Source organism: Lissotriton vulgaris, chromosome 4_1 (assembly GCF_964263255.1).
Source record: "Lissotriton vulgaris chromosome 4_1, aLisVul1.2, whole genome shotgun sequence".
Classification (NCBI taxonomy): Eukaryota; Metazoa; Chordata; class Amphibia; order Caudata; family Salamandridae; genus Lissotriton; species Lissotriton vulgaris.
Window position 1 is genome coordinate 1678258433 of NC_141691.1, and position 22011 is coordinate 1678280443.

Consider the following 22011-nt stretch of genomic DNA (forward strand, 5'->3'; position numbering starts at 1 on the left):
TATACACACCCATCCCAAGCCCATATATACAAGATGAACTGCCCGCATATCTCCATATGTACACCTCCTTATTACATGTCAAATGTTACACCTCAACTCTATGTATTTACAAATGTACAGAAAAAATATGTACACAAGATTCCTGTATATTGAAAAGACAGTAAATTGTATGTTATACCTTTGAAATAATCTCATGGAACTCTAATATTACAATCAAAGAGTAGGATTGAATAAATACAATAAAATTTGCATGGTATTACATAGACAGAACAAAGTGCGCGGTGTATGTCACCATAAGTGAGTATGATGTAAAACTTCACTAGTTGTAATACCAGATCATGGGACAGGAGATGTAGGGACCACAAAGTACTTCTAATAGGGAACCTAACTAGAAGTATGTGTATAATACGGAAAGAACAACAGAATGCAATCAAAATATGTCTAGTAATTTATAAGAAGTGATGCATTTCCTCAATGTTGTTGAGCCCATTGGGCCAACGACTATCGAGTTCCAATATGAACCTAGACTCCAGTTTTCTTAGTTCTGCCTCACGGTCACCCCCTCTTTTCAAGCTGGGTACAGCCCCAATTGCAAAGTAACTGAGGCAGTTTAAATCTTTGTTGTGGACCCGCTTGAAATGCCGGGCGACCGGGTAAGTAGGGTCACTGTGCAGTATAGCCCGTAGATGCTGTAGTATTCTGGCGTGCACCTGGAGCTTGGTACTACCAACGTATCTAAGCCCACAGGTGCACGCCAGGACGTACACAGCATAATCTGTTTTGCAATTATAGTTGCCATTGATGGTCTTGGCAACTGTGCTGAACGGGGTATGGTAGTGTGTAGTGGAAACTCCAAATTTACAGGCCCTACAGCTGGAGCATTTAAAGAAGCCTCTGGAAGGGCGTAGCCATGGCACTTTAATTTTCAGTTCAGGGGCTGCTCTGTCCAAATAGTTGCCCGTAGTTCTAGCCCGTCTGAAAGTTATGGTAGGGGTAGAGGGTAACCTGGTGTTTAAGATATGGTCACTCATTATAATCGGCCAGTGTTTATTAAGAATTGACCTGATTTTTCTCTCTTCCTTGCTGTAAGTTGTGATGAGACGTGGGCACTCGGGTTGGGGTTCCACTCCCAATGAGGGTTCTATTGTAGGGGCAGAGGCAGCAAAGAGGCTCTCCCTAGACCTAGAGAGGGACTTAGTTACTGCAGCATTCAATATCTGCTCGGAATATCCCCTAGCTCTCAATCTGTTTAGTAGTTCTTCCAAGCAGGTATTGAAATCAGATGGAGAGCTGCAGATCCTCTTTAACCTGAGAATTTCCCCGTAGGGGATTCCAGAGATAGTATGCCTAGGATGCATCCTGGTTGCATGCAGGGTTGCATTACCTGCAGTCTGTTTTCTGTGGAGGGTGGTGTTAAGAATTCCATCGGCGACATATACCTCAACATCCAAGAATTGGATGCGATTCTTGTGTATATGAGCAGTAAAATTGAGGTTAAGTGAGTTGTCATTCATGTCATGGATAAATGACAACGCTTTCTCACTACTGCCTTTCCAGATGATGAAGACATCATCGATGTACCTCAAGTAGCATTTGACATGGCCCTCCATCCAAGTTTTATGGCGGACTCTGAGGACCTGCTCCTCCCACCAGCCAACGTGCAAGCACGCATAGCTGGGAGAAAAGCAGGCCCCCATCGCCACGCCTCTCAGTTGCCTATAAATCTCCTTACCGAAGGAGAAGAAATTATTATAAAGGCACCATTCTATAAGGCCCACAATAACCTTATTATGCTCATAAAATTGGATGGGTCTACTAGCAAGGTAATGCTGAACAGCAAATAAGCCTTTTCCATGATCTATGCTGGTGTACAGCGATTCAACATCAAGCGATATAAGCCACATATCATCTTCCCATACAATTGTGGATATCTTGGATAAAAAATCACTGGTGTCACGAGTGAAACTGGGGAGTTGTTTGACAAAGTCCTGAAGAAAAAAGTCTACATATTCCCCAACTTTTTCCCCTGCACTGCCAATGGCGGATACAATTGGCCTGCCTGGTATTGGTTGCACGGCCTTGTGTACCTTCGGAATAAGATAGAGAGAAGGCAAGATAGGAAAATTAACATGCATATATTTATATTCTTCAGGAGATATTAAGCCTTCTCTCTTCCATTGGCTGAGGAATTTATGTAGCTTGGATGTTGCTCTTTCATATTCCAAGTGTGTACTTTTCGCATAGCAACTAGGGTCTTCAAGTTGGCGCTTGGCTTCCATGATATAATCTTTTTTTGGCCAAATCACCAGATTGCCCCCCTTATCTGACTTTTTGATCACTATGTCCGGATTGCTGTCCAGTTTCTTCATCAGTTTGTCGTAGGCAATTTTGGTATATGTCTCCTTTTTTCGTCGTTTGTTGTTGGTGGTGGTATACAATGTCTTAATGTCATTAGTGACACAATCGTGATAAATGTCTATCGCATCTTTGGGCATTAAAGGTACGAATTTTGATTTGCTGTGGAAGGGACTCAAACCTGCTCCTTTAGGAGGAATGGGAACTTGTCTAAGACGATTCTGGGTGGAATCCATAGAATCTAGATCCACACCGTTATTGGGATTGAGTAGATCATTGGCATCGAGGAAAACATGTGTATCAGATGCCAATAAGGACAATGGTTCACCAAGTTCATTTACTCTCGTGTCGTTGTTCTGTACATCAAGGTCTTTGGCTGTTGGTAAGGCAAAATGTTTTTTTAATTTTAATTTCCTGATGAAGCAAAAGAGGTCAACCCTGGTCATGGTGTAATTAAAATGTTGTATGGGTGAATAGTTCAATCCCAATGCGAGCAATTGTTCTTCAGCTTTATTTAGAACAACATCAGAGAGGTTGATGATTGTATTGTCACTTATCGTCGTTTCCCCCATGTTTTTTCTTTTGCTTTTGTTGGGGTTGTTCCCCGGCGTTGCTTCCGTCTACGTCGTCGCTCCTTCCTGCGTTTATTCCTCCTTTGTTTGTTTGTGGGTTGTTTTGCCACGATCTCAGGGTTTGGAGTCTCTCCTCCACCACAAAATCCATTTCCTGCTGGAGATTTAATGTTTCCAGTCCGTTTGAGTTTAAACCATTGCTGGTGGAGCCAGACGATAAAGATTCCATACTTGAAGCGCTTGTAATTGATGAATCCGACTGTTGTGCTATGGAATTTGCATCAATAGTGCCTGATGCTGTCAAGCCCGAGCTGGTGGTTGCCATGTCATTGTTGGATTTGGATGCAGAGGCATTTTTCTTTTTTGTATACGCCTGTCTTTTAGCAGTGTTATACTTTTTAGAGAATGTAAATATTCTCCCGAGGCGATAGTCATCTGCGTCACGGGTAAATTTAGATGCTTTGCGGGTTTTGATTTTTTCTTCATGCTTTTGTAGTTGCTCATTCATGTTATCCGTAAGCTTTTTAGTTTCAGCGGCTATATATACATATATATATATGTATATGTATATGTATATATATATATATGTATATATATATATGTATATGTATATATGTATATGTATATATATATATGTATATGTATATATATGTATATGTATATGTATATGTATATGTATGTATATATATATATATATGTATATGTATATGTATATATATATATATGTATATATATATATATGTATATGTATATGTATATGTATATATGTATATGTATATGTATATATATGTATATGTATATATATATATATGTATATGTATATGTATATATATATATATATATGTATGTATATGTATATATGTATGTATATGTATATATGTATGTATATATGTATATATATATATATGTGTATATATGTTTCACCAAACCACCCACGCCAGTTTCAGGACACACACACACAGCTGATTTATCCAAAGGATTTATTTCCAGGGCATACCAACTATCTTTTCTGGGTACAATTCAATTGCTGACTCGTTTCGAGGCAGCAAACTTCTTCCTTCATCCGGGCAGCTGGATAGAATCATCATAGTTCTTTGCATGCCGTTTTTATGTCCCTGCCTCGTTTCAGCAAAGAGCATGACATGCTGGGATTGGTAGTTCATTCCCTTAAGTACATTTGCACCCTAAGTGGGGTCCATGATATTCCCACTGCAGCATAATATATTCCCTATAGTAGGGATCCAGATCGAAAGTTGGTATTCTTGTGCCAAAATCAGCCGCACTGCATATCGGGCGTGAACGCAGTTTCCGCCTCGCAGCCTCCTTATGTTTCCAAAGATGTTGCTGTCCTTCGAGGATGGGATCTCCCCGCACGATATGTTTCACCAAGCCTCCCACGCCAGTTTCAGAACACACGCTCGTTGATCCATCTGATAGATAATTGCTACCCTCCTCTTTCTCCATTCCCTCCTTCCCCCTTATCCTTCCTCTCTGCTATGAATTTCATTGTTCCATCTTATGATAACTGTTGGTAACACATTGTACATTATTCCAATATTTCCGTTTTTATGTTACTTTTCAGAAACATGTAATTTTAAACCTGGTTTTAGATAGTGAGGGTGCTAAAATAAATTTTAAATTGCCTTTCTTGATATAGGGTACCATACCATTATGTCTCTCTGCCTCAAAGAGTCAGCACAAAAATGTATGTCCTAAATGGGCACTTAAAAATAACAGATTAGCAGGGTTATCAGTCCAGTCTATTTTTAAAAGAAGTGAAGAAGGGACTAATGCACTTATCACTTTAAATGGACTGCGGGACTCTATGGTCCAGTTGAAGGCAATCGCCAAAACGCGTTGACCGTCCTCCTTGTTTTGCACGAAATGGTGTTGTGAAAATAAAAATTACCCTTACCTGAAGAAATCTCGTATTGGATCCTGTTTGTGCTGTGGTGTATTTGGATTGCTTGGCTACATACAGGAGCTCGGCTGGGTCCGTTCGTTGTTTGAAGAATATATATATATATATATCTCCAACAACAGGAAAGCACAAAGAGGGAGTTCACAGGAAGCTTAATTAAGTTATTTTAATGAAACACGAGCACTTGCCAGCAGTCACCACCAAGTAACAGGCTTCCAGTTTTTAAGACACTGCCAGACGCGTTTCAGGATTAACAATCCTTTCTTCAGTGGCTGCTATCAGGAATGAAACATCGCGCTACTCAGTTTTGATTTTGAACACCTGCCCCTGTGGGCGTGGCGCTCCCACTGCCTCTTGGTGTTCGTAGTTCATAACCCATGTGGGTGCGCTGTTCACTCCTTGATATTCACAAAATGAAATAAAATCCCAAGTGGGTCGATGCGCTGTACTTAATACTGTGGCTGCCCTGCTTTAAAGTGGTCGAAAATGAACTCCGTGCAAGCTGCAGCCCTGAATTGCACTGGAAGCCTGTTACTTGGTGGTGACTGCTGGCAAGTGCTCGTGTTTCATTAAAAGAACTTAATTAAGCTTCCTGTGGCCTCCCTCTTTGTGCTTTCCTGTTGTTGGATATTTGGGGCTTTGCACACCTGACGTGGAAGGCCCACTGCTGTCTACAGGTCTGTTCAGGCTCTCACTGTGAGCAAGAAATCATCAGAAGGAAGCGGTGCAGGCTGCAATTCAGGGCTGCAGCTTGCACAGAGTTCATTTTCAACCACTTTAATGCAGGGCAAGGGCCTCAGAACAGACCACACGGGGCAGGCAGGAGGAGCAGTTGCAGCACAACAGACCAGGGAGGGCAGAATGGTGTGGAAGTAAAATGTACCATGGAGGACAGGAGGAAGGGGATAGGGGCATGGAATGTGGACAGACAGTGTGGAGGTGGCAGGGACAGGTTACAGTCATCTGACAATGCTAGGCAGATGGGAGGGGAGTGGCAGCTCAACAGAACACTCAGATTAGATGGAGTGGCAGGTCCATGTAACATGGTGGGCAAAAAAAGATGGAGCAGGAGCATTCTTGCAGACATCTGAGGGCAGGGGGAAGGAGAAAAGGGCATCAAGCTAAGCACAGAGGCTAAGCAGGAAGTCAATGATGGGGCATAGAATTGGGCAATGGAGGGCAGGAGGAGTGGACTGGTACATCATGCTAAATGGAGGGCAGTGGCAGCACATCAGACCATGCATGGCAGGAGGGAGGAGGATAGTCCAGGCATTCAGACAACCGAGGATAGGGAGGAGGAGGATGGGGCAGCAAGCTAACTGTTCAGAGAAGGCGGGAAGGCCCGTGGCAGAACAACGGCCACACAGGGCTGTAATAAGGGAGCAGGGGCATGGACTTGGACAATGGATGGCTAGGAGGAGGGATGGCAGGAGCAGCTAGCTTGGGTGGGGGCATCACAATGCCAGGCCCTGCTTCCAACCCCCCACCATCCATTGTGATATGCATCTTAACGTAAAAAAAAGAGAGAAATTTGCTGGAAAAAAAAAGATTACGGGGACGGTATAGTTCGACTCAGATTTCACTCCTACAGAACCAGTGAAATTCAGCAGTTGTAGTTACCTGAGCTAACTATAACTTAGTCACCGCAATGTACTGCTAATGACCTCCGACATTACATCATTCATGACATGGTCAGTTACATCACTCATGACATCTGAAATGAGCTGGGAATGGACTGGAACTATAATTGCTAGAACTTTATTTAGGGATAGTGTGTGTATATTAAGACCCCTTTTTTCTTTTCTTTCGTGTAAGAACCATTATAATACCCAACGTGCCCAGAATAATATGGCCAATAACCTTTAACTTCAAAGTAGTGTGTAATCCATTGTTTATGTTTGCAATCCTAAGTATGTTTATTATGAAGAAGTCACATTGACGAACATACAGGTATGGCGGTCACGGGGCAAGATATGCTGAAATGACATTGTGTGCATATTAACACTTGTTTTCTTTTCTTTATTGTATAAATTCCTGAATTTTCACATCGTGACCAGGCCAATATGGCCGCCAGCTTTTTGGATTAAAGTAATATGTAGTCCTTTGTTGATGTTGGCAACTGGAGGCATTTGTACATTTAAATAAGGATGCTACAATGAAGTCTTGTTTCGTTATCAAGGTTCGGACGAGCCGAAACATGTGGATCACGTACTTTGCAGATTAAATATTTCCAAACTACAGCCTGAGTGCTGATTCCTTCCTTGTAAGAGTGAGAGGAAATTAAATACATATATATAAAATTCACTGAAAAAACACAAGTTTCAGGGACATTATAGTTCGAAATTAGCATTTAAAAAACCTCAAAGATTCACTGAAAGACCACAGGTTTCATGGACGTCATAGTTAGTAGAACATTTCACTTGTACAAAGCTAGAAATTCAGCCGTTATAATTAGTTGTGCTAACTATAACTCGCGCCCTCGCAATGCACTGCTGATTACGTCACATATTACATTACTCATGACATGGTCAGTGACATCACTGACGACATCATCCACGTGATCATCTGATGCACCTCCTAACACCCTAAAATACAGACTACCATTCTCGAAACCATAGATACACCAATACTAGTACAGCTACAATATTCTGTGCACTATGCATGCAGACCTCTAATCAGCTGTATAGCATTGATAGTCTTTTAAATACTCAGTACCTATGCAGTCTAGGAATCCTTTTGTCTGTCCCATGCACTTGTCCATTCACCCATCCAGCCCTATGTACGTATCCTATCACTCTGCCAATACCTAAGCACTTATACATTTAGCATGCACTCTCTTTGCAGCACTGAAATTACTCCAGTTATTAGTCATATACATAAGGAATGGCCTAGCCACTAACCCAAGTGCAGGTGCAATGTTTTGTACACTACGCATGCAGATCTCTAACAAGCCGCATACTATTAATATGCTCTTCTAAATACCCAGTTAATAGCTATTCAGTGTTGGAATCCTTCTGTTTGTGCCATGTATTCTGCAATCACCTATCCAGCACTATCTACGTATCCTATCACTCCGCCAGTACCTAAGCACACATAAATTCAACATGTACTCTCTTTGCAGCACTGAAATTATTCTAGTTACTAGCCATGTACCTAAGGAATGGCCTAGCCAGAAAAATTAGTACTGCTACAATATTCTGTAATCTATGCATGCAGACCTCTAATCAGCTACATAGCATTGATACAGTCTTTTAAATACTCAGTACCGATGCAGTCTAGGTATCTTTCTGTCTGTCCCATGCACTTGTCCATTCACCCATCCAACACTATCTACGTATCCTATCACTCTGCCAATACCTAAGCACTAATACATTTAGCATGCACTCTATTTATAGCACTGAAATTACTCCAGTTAGTCATATACTTAAGGAATAGCCTAGCTACTAACACAAGTGCTGGTACAATATTTTGTACATTATGCATGCACACCACTAACCCGCTCCAAACTATTGATACTCTCTTCTAAATACCCAGTTAGTACCTATGCAGAGTAGGAATCCTCCAGTCTGTCCCATGCATTTCTCCAATCACTCTTCCAGCACTACCTACTTATCCTATTACTCCACCAATACCTAAGCACACATAAATTCACTATATACTCTGTTTGTAATACTGTAATTATTCTAGTCACTAGTCATGAACGTTTGGAATGGCCTAGCTACTAACACAAGTACAGCTATAATATTGTGTGCACTATCCAAGCAGACCTCTAACTAGCTACATACTATTGATGCACTCTTCTAAATACCCAGTTAGTACTCATGCAGTGTAGGAATCGTCCAGTCTGTCCCAGGCACTTCTTTAATAACTTATCTACCACTATCTACTTATCCTATCACTCCACCAATATGTAAGCACTTCTAAATTAAGTGTTCACTCTGTTTGCAGCACTGTCATCATTCCAGTTACTAGTGGTATTCTTATAAAATGACCTAAGCACCAACACAAGTACACATAAAATATTTTGTGCATAATCCCTACAAATCTCTAAGGAGATGCATACTATTGGTCTACGCCATTAAATACTGAAGTAGTACCCATGCAGCGTAGGATACCTTCTGTCAGTCTCATGCAATTCTTCAATCACCCATCCAGCACTATGTTCTTATTGTATTAGTCTGCCAATACCTAAGCACTAATGGGGCAGATTTACAAGCACCCTGCGCCACCAGTACATCACTTTTTGTAACGTAGTGATGGCGCCAGGCCCTCCTTCATATTTACAAGGAGAGGAAAAGCCACCCTGCTTGGTTTTTCCTCTCCTTGTAAATACAACCCCTTCATACACTGAACTTTGTGTTGAAGGGGCGTTCCTTAGGTGTTGCTGTGGGTGTTCCCACGCAACACCCATTGAACAAGACACATCTCCAGATTTATGATAAATCAGATTACCGCAAGACTGTCTACTTGTCCTTTGGACACAATAGAAATTATTAATCCTCTTGCCCTTGTAAGAAATCTAGATGTCTCGGGCGTCGGGAGATAGGAAATCCCCACCCCTGACTGAAAGGTTTGTGAAAGCAGATGCGATTGTTAAGGTATGTTGGGCCAGTGTTATGTGGTGCCTTTGAAAGTGTGGGTGAGGAGTTTGAATTGTGCTTATTTGTGAATGATGGCAACCACAACAAGATGATGGACTGAGTGTTGAAACTTATCAACCTCTAACACCCAGTCATGAGATATGGTTTCTGTCCATCGTCCTTTTGTGCACTGTGCCACCCCATTTTGAACCCAGCCATATGCAAATCAGTCTTGACCCTGCGTCTCATGGGAACAGACCAGCCCGAACTGCTGAGCGGTCCCCCCTTGATCGGAAACGAGCATCCTAGGACCAGTTTCAGTTACATCCCTCATCAGCCAGGCTAGCTTGAATCCAGTGGCATAGAGAGCAAGGGACCCACGTCTGGCAAATCCTTGGCCACTTAGGGCGAGCATAGTGAATGGTGAGCCAGTGGAGCTCCTTCAGGTGTGGTGTGATGTGAGTACAACGTGGGAGGTTGAGTGTGATTGACCACCCTTCTGGTGAGATTACTGTTAATTCCGGCATAGAGGGTTCTACAGCAGTCCAGCTTGCTTTTGACCAGGCGTCAAAGACTGGTTTCAAGGTGCTGATTGGGAGTCATTTGAAAATTTTCCTCCGCATCTACAGTGTATGGAAGTATGAAGCAGTGAAAGCATTGACTTTCGCCTTCATATCGAGTTTGCTGTCGATCACGATCTTGAGGTTCTTGGAGTGGGAGGTGGCGAGGTGGGAGGGTGTAGGGGAGTATCGGTCCTAGCTCTGTCTGATGGTCACCAAAGGGAGTGCCACAGTGATGATTGATGCCGAGGTTCTGTGAGGGAGGGATCGAGTTGGAGGCAGCTGATGGTGAGGTGAAATCTTTCACAATGGCAAAGATTCCTTTGCTTCTGTTGGTGCTGGCATCATTGCGGGCTGGGTCATTTGGTGGTAGCGTCGCAGGGTGGATATATGTGCTCCTGTCTGAATTGTCCTGGCTCATTGTATATTTGCGCTTCATAGGTTTGCAGTGGCGTTTCTCCAGTCTTGAGTTTCTCTGTGTACCACCTTTGCTGGGGTCTGGATCTTTTTGCATTGTTGTGTTTGAGGGCAGCCATAGAATCAGAACAGGAGGGGATACAATTGTTTACATTCTTCAGGGCTTTGGGGATGCTGTTGCTGTTTTTGGGTCGATGGTGGTTGAGAACAGTTTTCCAGTCCTAGTCCGTGATGCTATTGAAGTTTCGGAGGGTTGGTCTTGCGATGGTGCTTGGGTGTTGGACAGGGATGCTGATCTTGACATGGGTGTGGCCTGTCCAGGGAACTGGTGTTGTCTATCCATCTTTCCTACTGAAAGTGTATCTGCCTTTCGCATAAGCCAGCCTATCCTTATGCCCTCCTCATCCCACCAAATTTGAGGACCAGCTGGTTGCTGGGTATGTAGTGTCTTACTATGTCAACCACATATGAGGATTACGCCTATTATCTCATTGTTACTGTCCCAGAAGCCAAAATGTCCAAAGTGTCCAATTACACCATTTTCTGCTGGGTTATCTTTTGCATTAAGGTCTGCTATGCCTTAGCCAGGAAAAACCCTTTGGCTATTGTTCGTGCCCCTTCACCAGGGCCATGTCTGCTTCCACCATTTTCACTAAAGAAGTTCCAGTGATTGACATCCGCCAAGCTGCCACAGTCCTCTTCCCACCGTTTTTCTAAACATTATTACATCATAGCTCAGGAACGCATGAACGGATACTTTGCCAGGCGTGTATTGCATGACTTCCTGTGATAATTCACCCCACTTCCCTGAAAGTATTACTTTGAGTCCCATTTCTAAGGTGAGAAATCTGCTGGAAGAAGTGTTCATGAGAAGAATGTTGCTTTGAAAACAATACATCTGATAGAGACTTCTAGCTGCAGATTCCTTACCTTAGAATATTCCGCAGGCATCAGACTAAATTCAGAAATGTTTAAGCAGTTCCCTTCTGCACTGGTAGGTGTATCTGTTTGGCTCTGCGTAGCCTCTTTGCATAGTCTGCGCTAGAAGTGATGTGCGATGTCCCTATATAGGCACCACACCAGCTCAATGATCTCTCAGTTCCTTCTTTCCTGTGCCACTTGCGCAGATCCAGACGAGCTCCGTCCAGTCAGTTTTTTGACTGAATTTGTTTGACCGTTTTGTTGAATTCGACCTGTGTGCCTTTTTTCTGCCTGGTTTTTGGACTATGTCCCCGAAGAAACCAACTGGTTTTAAGCCTTGTGGTGCCAGTCAAAGGCAAACGTCTGTGAGAGACCTCCACTTGGTGGGCCTATGGTGCCTGGGCCGGGACCACGACTCCACCTTCTGCGCGTATTGCAAGACTATGAATACAAAGGCCATTTGGGGGTGGCCCGTGAAGCTTTTGGCCGCTCATCACATGACTCCACATTGTTCCAAGTCCCTTTCACGAGGTAGGACCAGGGACTGAGCTCAGACCTGCAGGCCCTGGTCATTACCACGATCCCAGACTTCAGTTACATCCCACAAGAAGAAGTCTAAGACGGTGAAGGGCTCTTCGTATTCTCTGCATTGATTCTGCTCATTGGAAGATGCACAGGAACAACTTCATAACTATAGGCTATCCCCTAGGTTGTCCCTGTGGAATCCTTTGCCTGACACTGGGTCCGCACTTCATCAAGTTTGTCGGAGCGACTCCTACCAAACATTGAGTTTTTTATGAGGTTATGACCCTTTCTTATTTTGGAGTCAGACTCCTCTGGAGTGCCTTCATGCCCCATGGATTAGGAAGTGACTCCGACTGGGGCTTCACCTGCGGGTCCACCCTCGGATCCAGTTTGGCTCCCAGGAGCAATTGTTACCTCCTCCGAGGACGGTTCCAGTGGCACAGACTGCATTGTGAATCCTGACTCACTTTAAGGAACACATATTAAGGGGATCTGAGTATCTTATGGCTATCCTGACCCCCTAGCACAGCATATAGTCCAGGATACCTGGTATGAGGAACGGACTGATGCCAGTGGTCTCATACCTCACCAGACACTGCCCTTCTCTCTCTCCTCTCTTAATGCGTATGGAGGAGGTGGCTTCCTTTGTGGTAGTAGTCCAGAGAGGGGCTGAGAACCTGGACCTTCAGTTGCCCACGGCCAAGGTCAAGGCGAAGTCTTGACAGATGTGTTTTAGCCTTAGGTTTTTTTTCCCACTCATAGCAAGTAATCTCCTTTAATGAAGCCCTAACACATGTCCTACTCTGGGCCTGGGCCCAGGACTAATTTGCACAGGACTATTTCTCACCACCATTACCGTGTGTCTGGAGACCCAGCCTTACTCTCCCACCATCCCACCCCTGAGAGCCTGATGTTCCAGGCCTACACCTCCAAGATAAATCCAGATGCAGTCTCTACTATGCCATTGGATAGGTAATCCAAGAGGCTAGATACCTTTGGAAAGCGGGTGTTCTCTTCCACCAGCCTAGCTCTGTGGGCCGTGAACAATGCGTTCTTATTGAGCATTTTTTCCCATACTGTGTGGAAAACGATTGCTCAAATGCTACCTATGGTCTCGTAGGAGGCCCGGCCATACTCTGCCAAGCTATCGCTGACAGGAGAGATGCAGCAAAGTTCACTATTAGATATGGATTGGATACAACAGACTTACTGGGCAGGGCCGTTGCTTTCATAGTGGCACTCCGACATCATGTCTTGCTAAGGACTACTGGCTTTTGGGGGGGATAACCAGGCATCCCTTATAGACATGTCCTTTGATGGGACTCACCATTTGGTGACAAGGTGGATTTGTCGTTAGAGCGTGTTAAAGATAGCAGGGCCACAGCTAGTTTGTTGGGGCTGTTTGGTAGTTGGGGTTATCAACAGGTTAACACCCTTCACACTTTTCTGCCAATCACAGCTGATCAACTTTCTGCTCTCTGCTGTAAGATCAAGTCAGGATCGCCGGTCGACCCGATTAAACCAGGCCAATTCAAGAAAGTGCTGTCGACAATTTTACCTTCCCTGAATCAGTTGATAAATGGGTCCCTTAGAACAGCTATGGTGCCCAGGGCCTGGAAATAGGCTAATGTCATCCCTTTACTTAAAAAACCTACACTTGACCCAGCCAAACCAGAGAACTACCACCCTATCTCCTTTCTTCTGTGGGCGGCTAAGATCAGAGGCTTATGTGAACTCCCACCTATTGGATTATTTGACCGCTAATAACCTACTGGATCCCTCTCAGAATGGTTTTAGGCGCGGCCATAGCTCGGAGTCAGCACTCCTAGCAGTTACAGAACAACTTTGGTCAGCTGTATGCAAGGGTTAAACGTCGGCACTGATTCTGTTAGATCCGAGCTCCGCGTTTGACCCGGTGTCGCATGATATACTGCTGCGACGCCTTGCGGAGGCTGGAATTACGGGCTCGGCTTTGGAGTGGCTGGATTCATTTTTTCTTGTGAGGCCATACACGGTGATTGGCCCCCGTTTGCCTCTGGCAGACATCTAGTTAAACAAGGGGTGCCTCAGGGCTCCTCCCTTAGTCCCCTGTTGTTTAACTTTTAGGTTCAACCATTAGCGGCATTTGCCAGCAGCAAGGGTCTGACTATGGTCTCCTACGCAGACGATACTCAGTTGGTGGTGGCACTCTCTAGTAACATCGAGCGAGACGCCCTCAAGTTTCAGGGTGACCTTGCGGCAGTGACCGAGTGGATGAACAGCAATTGCCTCCAACTGATCTCTAACAAATCAGAGGTACTGTTAGTAGGTAGGGACCATGGTCGGTGGAGTGATCTCTGGTGGCCAACCAGTCTTGGCAAACACCCTTCCCCCAAACAGGCAGTAAAAAACCTTGCGGTCTGGCTAGACTTCTTTAAATTATCAAGTCCAAATGAAAAAAACGGCTGGGACCTGTTTTGGCCTCCTCCGGGGGCTTAGACCCTTGTTGGGCTTTTTTGATGCTTCAACGCGGCAAGTCATCATTCAGGCAGCGGTTCTGTCAAGACTTGACTATGCCTGCTCCCTTTATATAGGGTCTAACAAGGCGGAGGTCGCGAGGTTGCAAAGGGCACAGAATGCAGCTGCTAGAACGCTTTTAGGTCTATGCAAATTTTGCTCTGTGTCTAATGCTCTCCGCCGCTGCACTGGTTACCGGTGGCCAGACGCATTGAATTCAAAACCTTATGCATCACTTTCAAGGTTTTGAAGCTGGCCACGCCTCCCATTCTAGCTGATTTCATGTTGCCTTATGCCACTACACAATCTCTTTGCTCACAGGATCAGCACTTGGTGGTGGTTCCTCGGCCCGCAGAGTCCGGGCTAGTGGCCGCTCTTTCCGCTACAAAGCCGCCACCCTCTGGAATTCACTCCCTATGCAGATCTGTGACCTTGACAATTATTTTGCATTTAGAAAGGCCATTAAGACCTACCTTTTCACTGCTTTCTAGTCTCCTGCCTGCTTTCTGCTGTGTTTGTCTTTACTGCATTAGTGCCGGGACACCCATTTGCTGGGGCAGCTGTCGCTCTTTACAAGTTAAGATAACATAACAGATACCATTGGGGCTTGCCATGGCCCCTCGATAGCCGCATTCACCTTCTGTGGCCATAGTAGGAGCTATGAGCACAACCTACAGGTATGACAGTCCTTTCGTGGCCACGGATACAGCTCCCACAAGCCTTATGGGAGCCAGAGGTCTACCCCATTTGCTCCCAACCTCTGGCAGCTGCAACTTCAAAACCTCTTATGTTTTCCCTATACAGTCATGGGTGCCTGGTTGGGGGTAGGTTTCTGCACCACCTACCCCAGTGGAAGGAAACCACTATAGACAAATGGATGCTGCAGACAGTCCAGAGGGTCTATGACGTACCTTTCGAACGAAAACCTCAGCCATTACCACTGTCCCCATACCAGGTAATGGAGGATCACCTTTCTCTCTTGCAATATGAAGTGCAAGCTCTTTTGGTCAAAGTAGCCATTGAGAGGATACCAACAGCAGAAGTAGGTCGTAGTTGCTATTCCCACTACTTTCTGCTGCCGAAGAAGGACGGAGGCCTCCTTTCTATCCTAGACCTTCGCCCTCTCAACTACTTCTTGAAAAAGGAAGAAATCCTGATGCTCACCTTGATTTAGGTGCTGTCTGCCCTTGACCCTGGGGACTGGATGGTAGTGCAGGACTTGCAGGACACATACTTTCACATCCTGCCTGTTAGGATTGTTGGTGGTAGCTGTTTTACGATGATGTGTAATAATTGAAATGGCACATGTTTTTGTTCCATTTTTAACGTATTGATATATTACTTTGAGGAAAAATATAATTTCCCTGTCTGTTTGAGGGATCCTTTGCTTGTTTCATTATTGCTCACTTAGAATTGATATAAAGTTGTTAAAAGATTCCATGTCTACAAATGTAGTTGCTCCATGTTTTGTTTTTAGTTTACAATCAAAGTTCACAAATATTTAATAAATGTGTTTTCCTTTTAGAAAGAAGAGTTGACTCAAATGACCGAGTTTACTTTGTGAATCACAACACAAAAACAACTCAATGGGAAGACCCCCGAACTCAAGGGTAGGTATTGTTGTATTACACTTGCATCTGAGCAGGTTTGCCAACATTAAATGAGAAGAATTCAGCATCACCTGCTGAAAAGCTATTGTGTACTGCACATAGTTACTTCGTATAACACTTGTATTGAATGTGCACAAAAATGTTTAATCGGGCATCACTTGCTTATAAACTAGAAACTAAAACTGTGTCATGGATGTGGAGAGAAGAGCGATGGGGGAGGGATAGCAGACTATGCTTGCTGTACATGCCCGAATACATGAATCTTCAATTGTCCTTAGTTCCATCATGACGGGTGACTTAAGTAATATGCAGATTAATCTCTTGACATAATAGAGAAGTGCATGCCTGCAGTGTCACTGATTGTTGGAGAGACTGAAAGAGTGAAATTGCTGTCTATTGGTAATAACAAAAGCAAAGTGGGGCATCAAACTAGGTGTGCCCATCATTTCAGATCATGCCTTGTTGGACAAATCCCAAGTCACTTTTTTTAGCCTCACATTGAGAAAAGGCTAGGAATGGAGCAGCAAGTGGTAGAAGAAGGGATTGATTTTAGACTTGTTTCTGAGCGTTCCTTGGAGGAAGATATTTCAAGTTTTCAGGAGGAGGTAATTATTATTTAGGAATAATTCGTTCTTAGATAACACATAGCTACCGCTAGTTTTTCCAGAGCTTTGGCTTCAGTTCCTTGCGAAAAGAAGCGCCGCTTCGCAAGGTGTCAGGAAGCGTGTGCCATAGCTTTGGGCACAGGGCGAAGAAGGACCAGCCACCCATATGGGCGCTTATGAATCTGGGGACTGTGTAAAGAAATTGGTTACTTAAGCGCAATGTGCTGGAGGGGTGGTAGGGCACAACCAGTTTTTGCAGGTACCGAGGTCCTGAATCAGAGATTATTTTTTTGCATTAAGCAGAGAGCATTGAAATTGATTGGTCTGCTGTGAGCCAGTTGTAGGAGAGTAGGGTCTGCTTCCTATGGTCACCCCCACTTTTTGCTGTGATTCTTTGTTTTTTTTTACTTTAGTGTGGCTGTGGGCCTGTTAATCAGACCCACAGCCCAGCTGTTCTTTCTCTAAATTGAGATCATGCACTTTAGGTACATACCTGATTGGGTATTGGGTCACTTTTGAGAGCCCCTGTATAGTGTACCATCGGTACCCAGGGCATAGGTGCATCCAAAGCCTACCAGGGGCTGCAGCGTGTATTATGCCACCCCTGGCTTGCCATCCAAACTGACACCACAGGCTGATCACTCAGCTTGGGTAAGGTGGTGTAATCACCCCTTACTTAGATATAGTATATCTATATCTACTTTATATATAGACACATAGTAATCTATAAGTCACTCCTATGGCAGGCCTTAACAATCCTAGAGGTAGAGTGCTTGTTTTTATGTGAGAGGGTGCCCTAGCATGAGCTGAGCCCCTCTGCAGCTTTCGGAACCATCTCCTTATAGGTGTTCTATGATATAGCCATACCATGTACACTTAAGTGCATTATAATCCTTGCGGTTAATGCTAACTTGGTTTGGCTTTATCAAAATATGTCTTGTAAGGTGTCAAACACTTTGGAATACTACCCCCCAGCCAGTTCTGGTGGTGGGAGTAGCATTCCACCCTTCTAGAGAGAAAAGACATGTATGTTCCTGCTTTACCCGGTTAAAGTCAAACAGAGCCTCAGCATCACAAAATGGATGCTGCTGCCACAGACACGAGTCTGACCTCCTGCTGCTGGACGAAACTCCAGCAAGGGAGGCCTGGACAATAGGTTTCCTGTCAAGGGAGGTGCTAGCACCTCCCCAGACAGCCTGTAGTGTATTGGAGCAAGGTGGGTTGAATGGAAAGCTGTTTTTCCAGACACTGCCTGGGGCACACAAGGTGCTCCATGTATAGCCTGGTTCAAACCAGTTGCTGGGGCACTCCAGCCCCACTTTGGCGCAGAACTGGACAAAGGGAAAGGGGTGTAACCACCCCCTTCCCAGGTCCACCCATAGGAGGGACCTAGCAGGTACTCCAGCCCCTAAAATCAGTATAAAGATAGGAGCTGTGTCTACAGACTTTAGATTTTCCTGGAATGAAACTCTGATACGAAACTCTTGGACCTTTGACGTTCTATACGACTGGAAGACTGAAGACATCTCCCTTGTGGTCAAGGAGTGACCACCCTGTGCAAACAGGCACCACCAGTAACTTGCCGGTTTGCTATGTCGACGCTCCTGCCGAAACCCGAAGACTCAGCGACTCAGGAACTGGACTTCCAGACTTCTGACTCTGATCCACAGCAAAGCTGAGAGCCATGGCGGACACGAGAGACGTGGGACCAGACACCCTGGACTTCCTGCATTTTGCTAACTGCTCGACTCCTGAGGTACCCTCGCCGTTGTGCATTGGGGTATGAGAAGCCCCAGACCCGAGCACCATTTGCACCAAAGCTCAGCCGTCCACACTCCACGAGTGCCGCGTGGGGCCTGCTCCTGCATTTCAGCTCAACGTGTCTTCAAAGTTGCTAGCCCGCTGGCTAGTTAGCCCTCTGAAGACTTCTTTTTGAATTTAAACCGCTGGCCTGGTTGCTCCAGGCTTGCTCCAGCTTCCCTCCAAAGAAGAAGCTCCCCAGACCTTGCTGGTCTGACTCGAAGCAAATCTTCACTTCCTGCGTGGGTCGCGTTTGCCAAGGCTTGTTGGGTCCAATCCGGATACCGACGCTGCAGTCAACTTGATCCTTCTTCGGACAGCCCGAATCCAGATCCTGGTCGTCGTCGACGCCTCCTGGTCCTTGTGGCTGCAGAGACAAGCTTCACCTCTTCACCTGAAATCTCCTCGACATCGCCTGGTTCCTTCCTGGTCACTGGCTAGTGACCTGCAATATTGGAAGACGTGGGGTCTAGTAGATGCACTGCCTTCTGCATGGGTGTCAAGTTAGTTAGGTTGAGTATCCGCGTGCCCAGGTCCTCTATAAAAGCCTGACTTAACTTGTAAGTTGCATCTTCCTAATGCATGTTTAGGTCTCCGAGTAGAGTAAAATTGGCACTTTTGCAGGGAGAGAGTAGGTCGGGCACCAGTTCCCAGCATAACTGGGGGGCTGGTACATTAGTACTCCAGTTACTGTAAACTTAGGCAAGAGACCAAGCGAAAAGAATAGTGCTTCGAATGCCTGTAAGGGAAGCTCTTCTATTTTGCTCTGAAAGATGTCTTTGAAGACAATGGCTATACTGTCTCGTACCTTGTATTTGTTGGCACTTCTGGCAATGCAATAGTTTTAGGTTTCGCTGGGGAACGGAGCGTAAGCTCCGCCTCCAGAGAAATCTGTAGTTTCTAGTATGGGTGCCTTGAATACGCCCCTCTGCTTCATTGGCTAGCTCCATAAATGGAGGCTAGCCATTGGAACAGAGAGGCGTCTGTCATGGCCGGACCAGATTCGGGGGCGTTCCCGAGAATTTTTGGCTTGTGGCTACGTCAGCCAAAAGCCGGGAACGCCCCCGAATCTGGTCCGGCCGGGCCGTGCTTGCTGCTGTCCTGCCTTCTTCTGTGTCCCTCCTCCCGCCGTCCCCCCTCCCCTCGCTGTCCTGTGCACATTTCCCGCCTCCCTCCCGCCGTTCGTGTCCTCTCCCGCCCCGTGTCCTCTCCAGCCCCCCTCCCGCCGTCCATTCCTCTCCCGCCCCCCCCCCCGTGTCCTCGTAGGTGCTTGTTTGTTTCAGAGCAGTCACCCGAGGCACCACATCCAGAGCAGCAGTGGGACAGATGTATTGGGGCGCAGGCATCGTGAGTGTTTTTCCCCGGCACGTTTCCCGCCTCCCTCCCGCCGTTCGTGTTCTCTCCCGCCCCCCTCCCGCCCCCCGTGTCCTCGTAGGTGCTTGTCTTAAAGAAGCCGCACTGCACCCATCGGAAAAGAAAAACAATCAACTACGAAATATCAGTGTGAGCCGCACTTTTTCGCGCACGCGTGCGCATCACTAACTCTATTGCACAATGGCTTCATTACTTCAGTGCGCGGCGGACTCCAACGTTCCGTGTTTGTTTACCATTGGCAATAGCGCTACACTATCAGCGCATGTCTTACTAAGCTCACGTTCTTCGGCACCGTCACTGGTTCATTTCTATGTTGTTTTCACTATTACCATTTCAGGGTGACATTATCATCACTATGCAGCGAACGTCTATGCACCGTTATTTTCAGTTTTCACTGTTCTACAATGGCTTCATGACTTCACGACGCGGCGGACTCCAACATTCCGTGTTTGTTTACCATTGACAATAGCACTAACCTATCAGCGCACGTCTTACTCAGCTCACGTATGTCCTTATAGTTCTTCGGCGCCATCTGGTCAGGTGATTTCTACCTCGTTGGTATGGTGACTGTTTGCCACGGACTTGCTGTAAGTGAAGATTTATTTAGTTAATAGGGGCTATAGGGCACAATTGTTAATTTCGGCGGCATCTATATTTCTACTATGCTGAATCCATTCTGGCATGCTTCCTGTATTGCCTTATGTTATCGAGTCTATCCGCAGGGGTGACTGCTTTCAGTACACAATCTGTAATATATGTTTGAAGGCCAGGGATTGTTGTTTCTGAAGGTTTTGTTTTTTACTTTTTTTCTGCACATATGTGGTATTCTTAGCCTTCTGGCATGTGCGCATTGTAATAGACTTAACTTGATCTGCAATCCGCATGCGTGAAGGACTGCTGCACACCGGTTTCAAATAGGAAGTTCTATACTGAGGGGCTGTTTATTCATGTCATTTGGAGACAACTGCGCTTTGCCTTCCATTATGCACGGCTTCATAATAGTACCTCTCTCATTCAGAAATGTGCCTCGTCTATAACTGTGGCCCCCGCCCTCCCACTCCGCGTGGACTCGCAGTGCAGCAGTCATGCCAATGTTGTGTTCGCAGTTACCCCGGCAACAGCAGTGATGGGAGGCCCAGGCCGTGATCTCACTGCGGGATCAGGAGGGGGCGAATGTGTGACTGGGATGCTGAAGTGAAGTGCAGGGCTCGGGACAGCGGGCGGCTGCCTGCACCTCGACATTCCCCTGCTGTCGTGTGTGTTGTGGAGATGGCTTCGGCTCTGTTGTGGTGTAGTGTTTAGTTTGTTGGGCTGGTGATGCGTCAGCACCGTACAGAGTTGCTTCTGGGGCGCAGGTGGCGCCGACATTGGTGGGGGCCAACGGAGCGGCTGATAAGGGGACTGCTGCCAAGTTATTTCTTTATATAGCGCTGTTACCAGCTAGTGGGGTAACTGTTTAGGGTGGCATAGAAGGGTGCGAATACAAGCAACAGTATGTGTATGGCACGTTACTGAAGCTCTACGCATTGGAGCTTTCGGGTTTTGAAGGAGGTTAGACTGCGAGAGTTTGAGGCGTGCCTTCTCCACCATAGTATAAACTGAAGGCTCAGATCATGAGTCAGGAGTGCATGGGCAGGGACCCCGGCCAGCCGCGATTACTGTTAAAGCGCCTTTGCCCTTTTACACTCCTATTATGAGTTTACACCTCTTGGAATGGGTGAAAACTGTGCGGATATTGATTGAATTAGCCTGTGCTGCTCTGTGTGTTATTCTCTTTACCGAAGGGTTTTACTTAGACATTTACCACCTGCTCAAGCTCCTCACAGTCTTTGTAACGCAAGCGCCACACGGTCTGTAACTAAAGGTCTCAGACACTCTTCACTGTCTAGCGCCGCATTGTAATAGACTTAACTTGATCTGCAATCGGCATGGGTGAAGGACTGCTGCACACCGGTTTCAAATAGGAAGTTCTATACTGAGGGGCTGTTTATTCATGTCATTCGGAGACAACTGCGATTTTCCTGATTATTGGGAGCCCTTTTAACCCAAAATAATAATTTATCTGGTTTACATCTTTAGATTATGGGCTCCGTGACCGTGTTTTCCCCTGGTCTACTTGATTGGATCAGTGTCTTTTTCTGCTAAAAGTTTTTTGTCAGCATAAGAGGCAAGAAACGCTCAATGAGTTTGCAACATTTTGAGATATCCTACTAGTCATGACCGGGGCTTATTAATAAAACTTGAATCTGTCGCATTTTGACTTGTTGATATTCTC

At 45.5% G+C, this 22011-nt stretch overlaps 1 protein-coding gene across 2 annotated transcripts in view; it reads left to right on the forward strand.

Annotated features, from left to right (window-relative positions):
- Nucleotides 1-22011, forward strand: part of WWP1 (WW domain containing E3 ubiquitin protein ligase 1) — an 866202-nt gene that overhangs the window by 252979 nt on the left and 591212 nt on the right. For both annotated transcript variants that reach the window (XM_086965959.1, XM_086965960.1), the window contains exon 11: nt 15873-15957. In XM_086965959.1, the coding sequence (XP_086822085.1) occupies nt 15873-15957 (85 nt within the window). The remainder of the gene's footprint in view (nt 1-15872; nt 15958-22011) is intronic.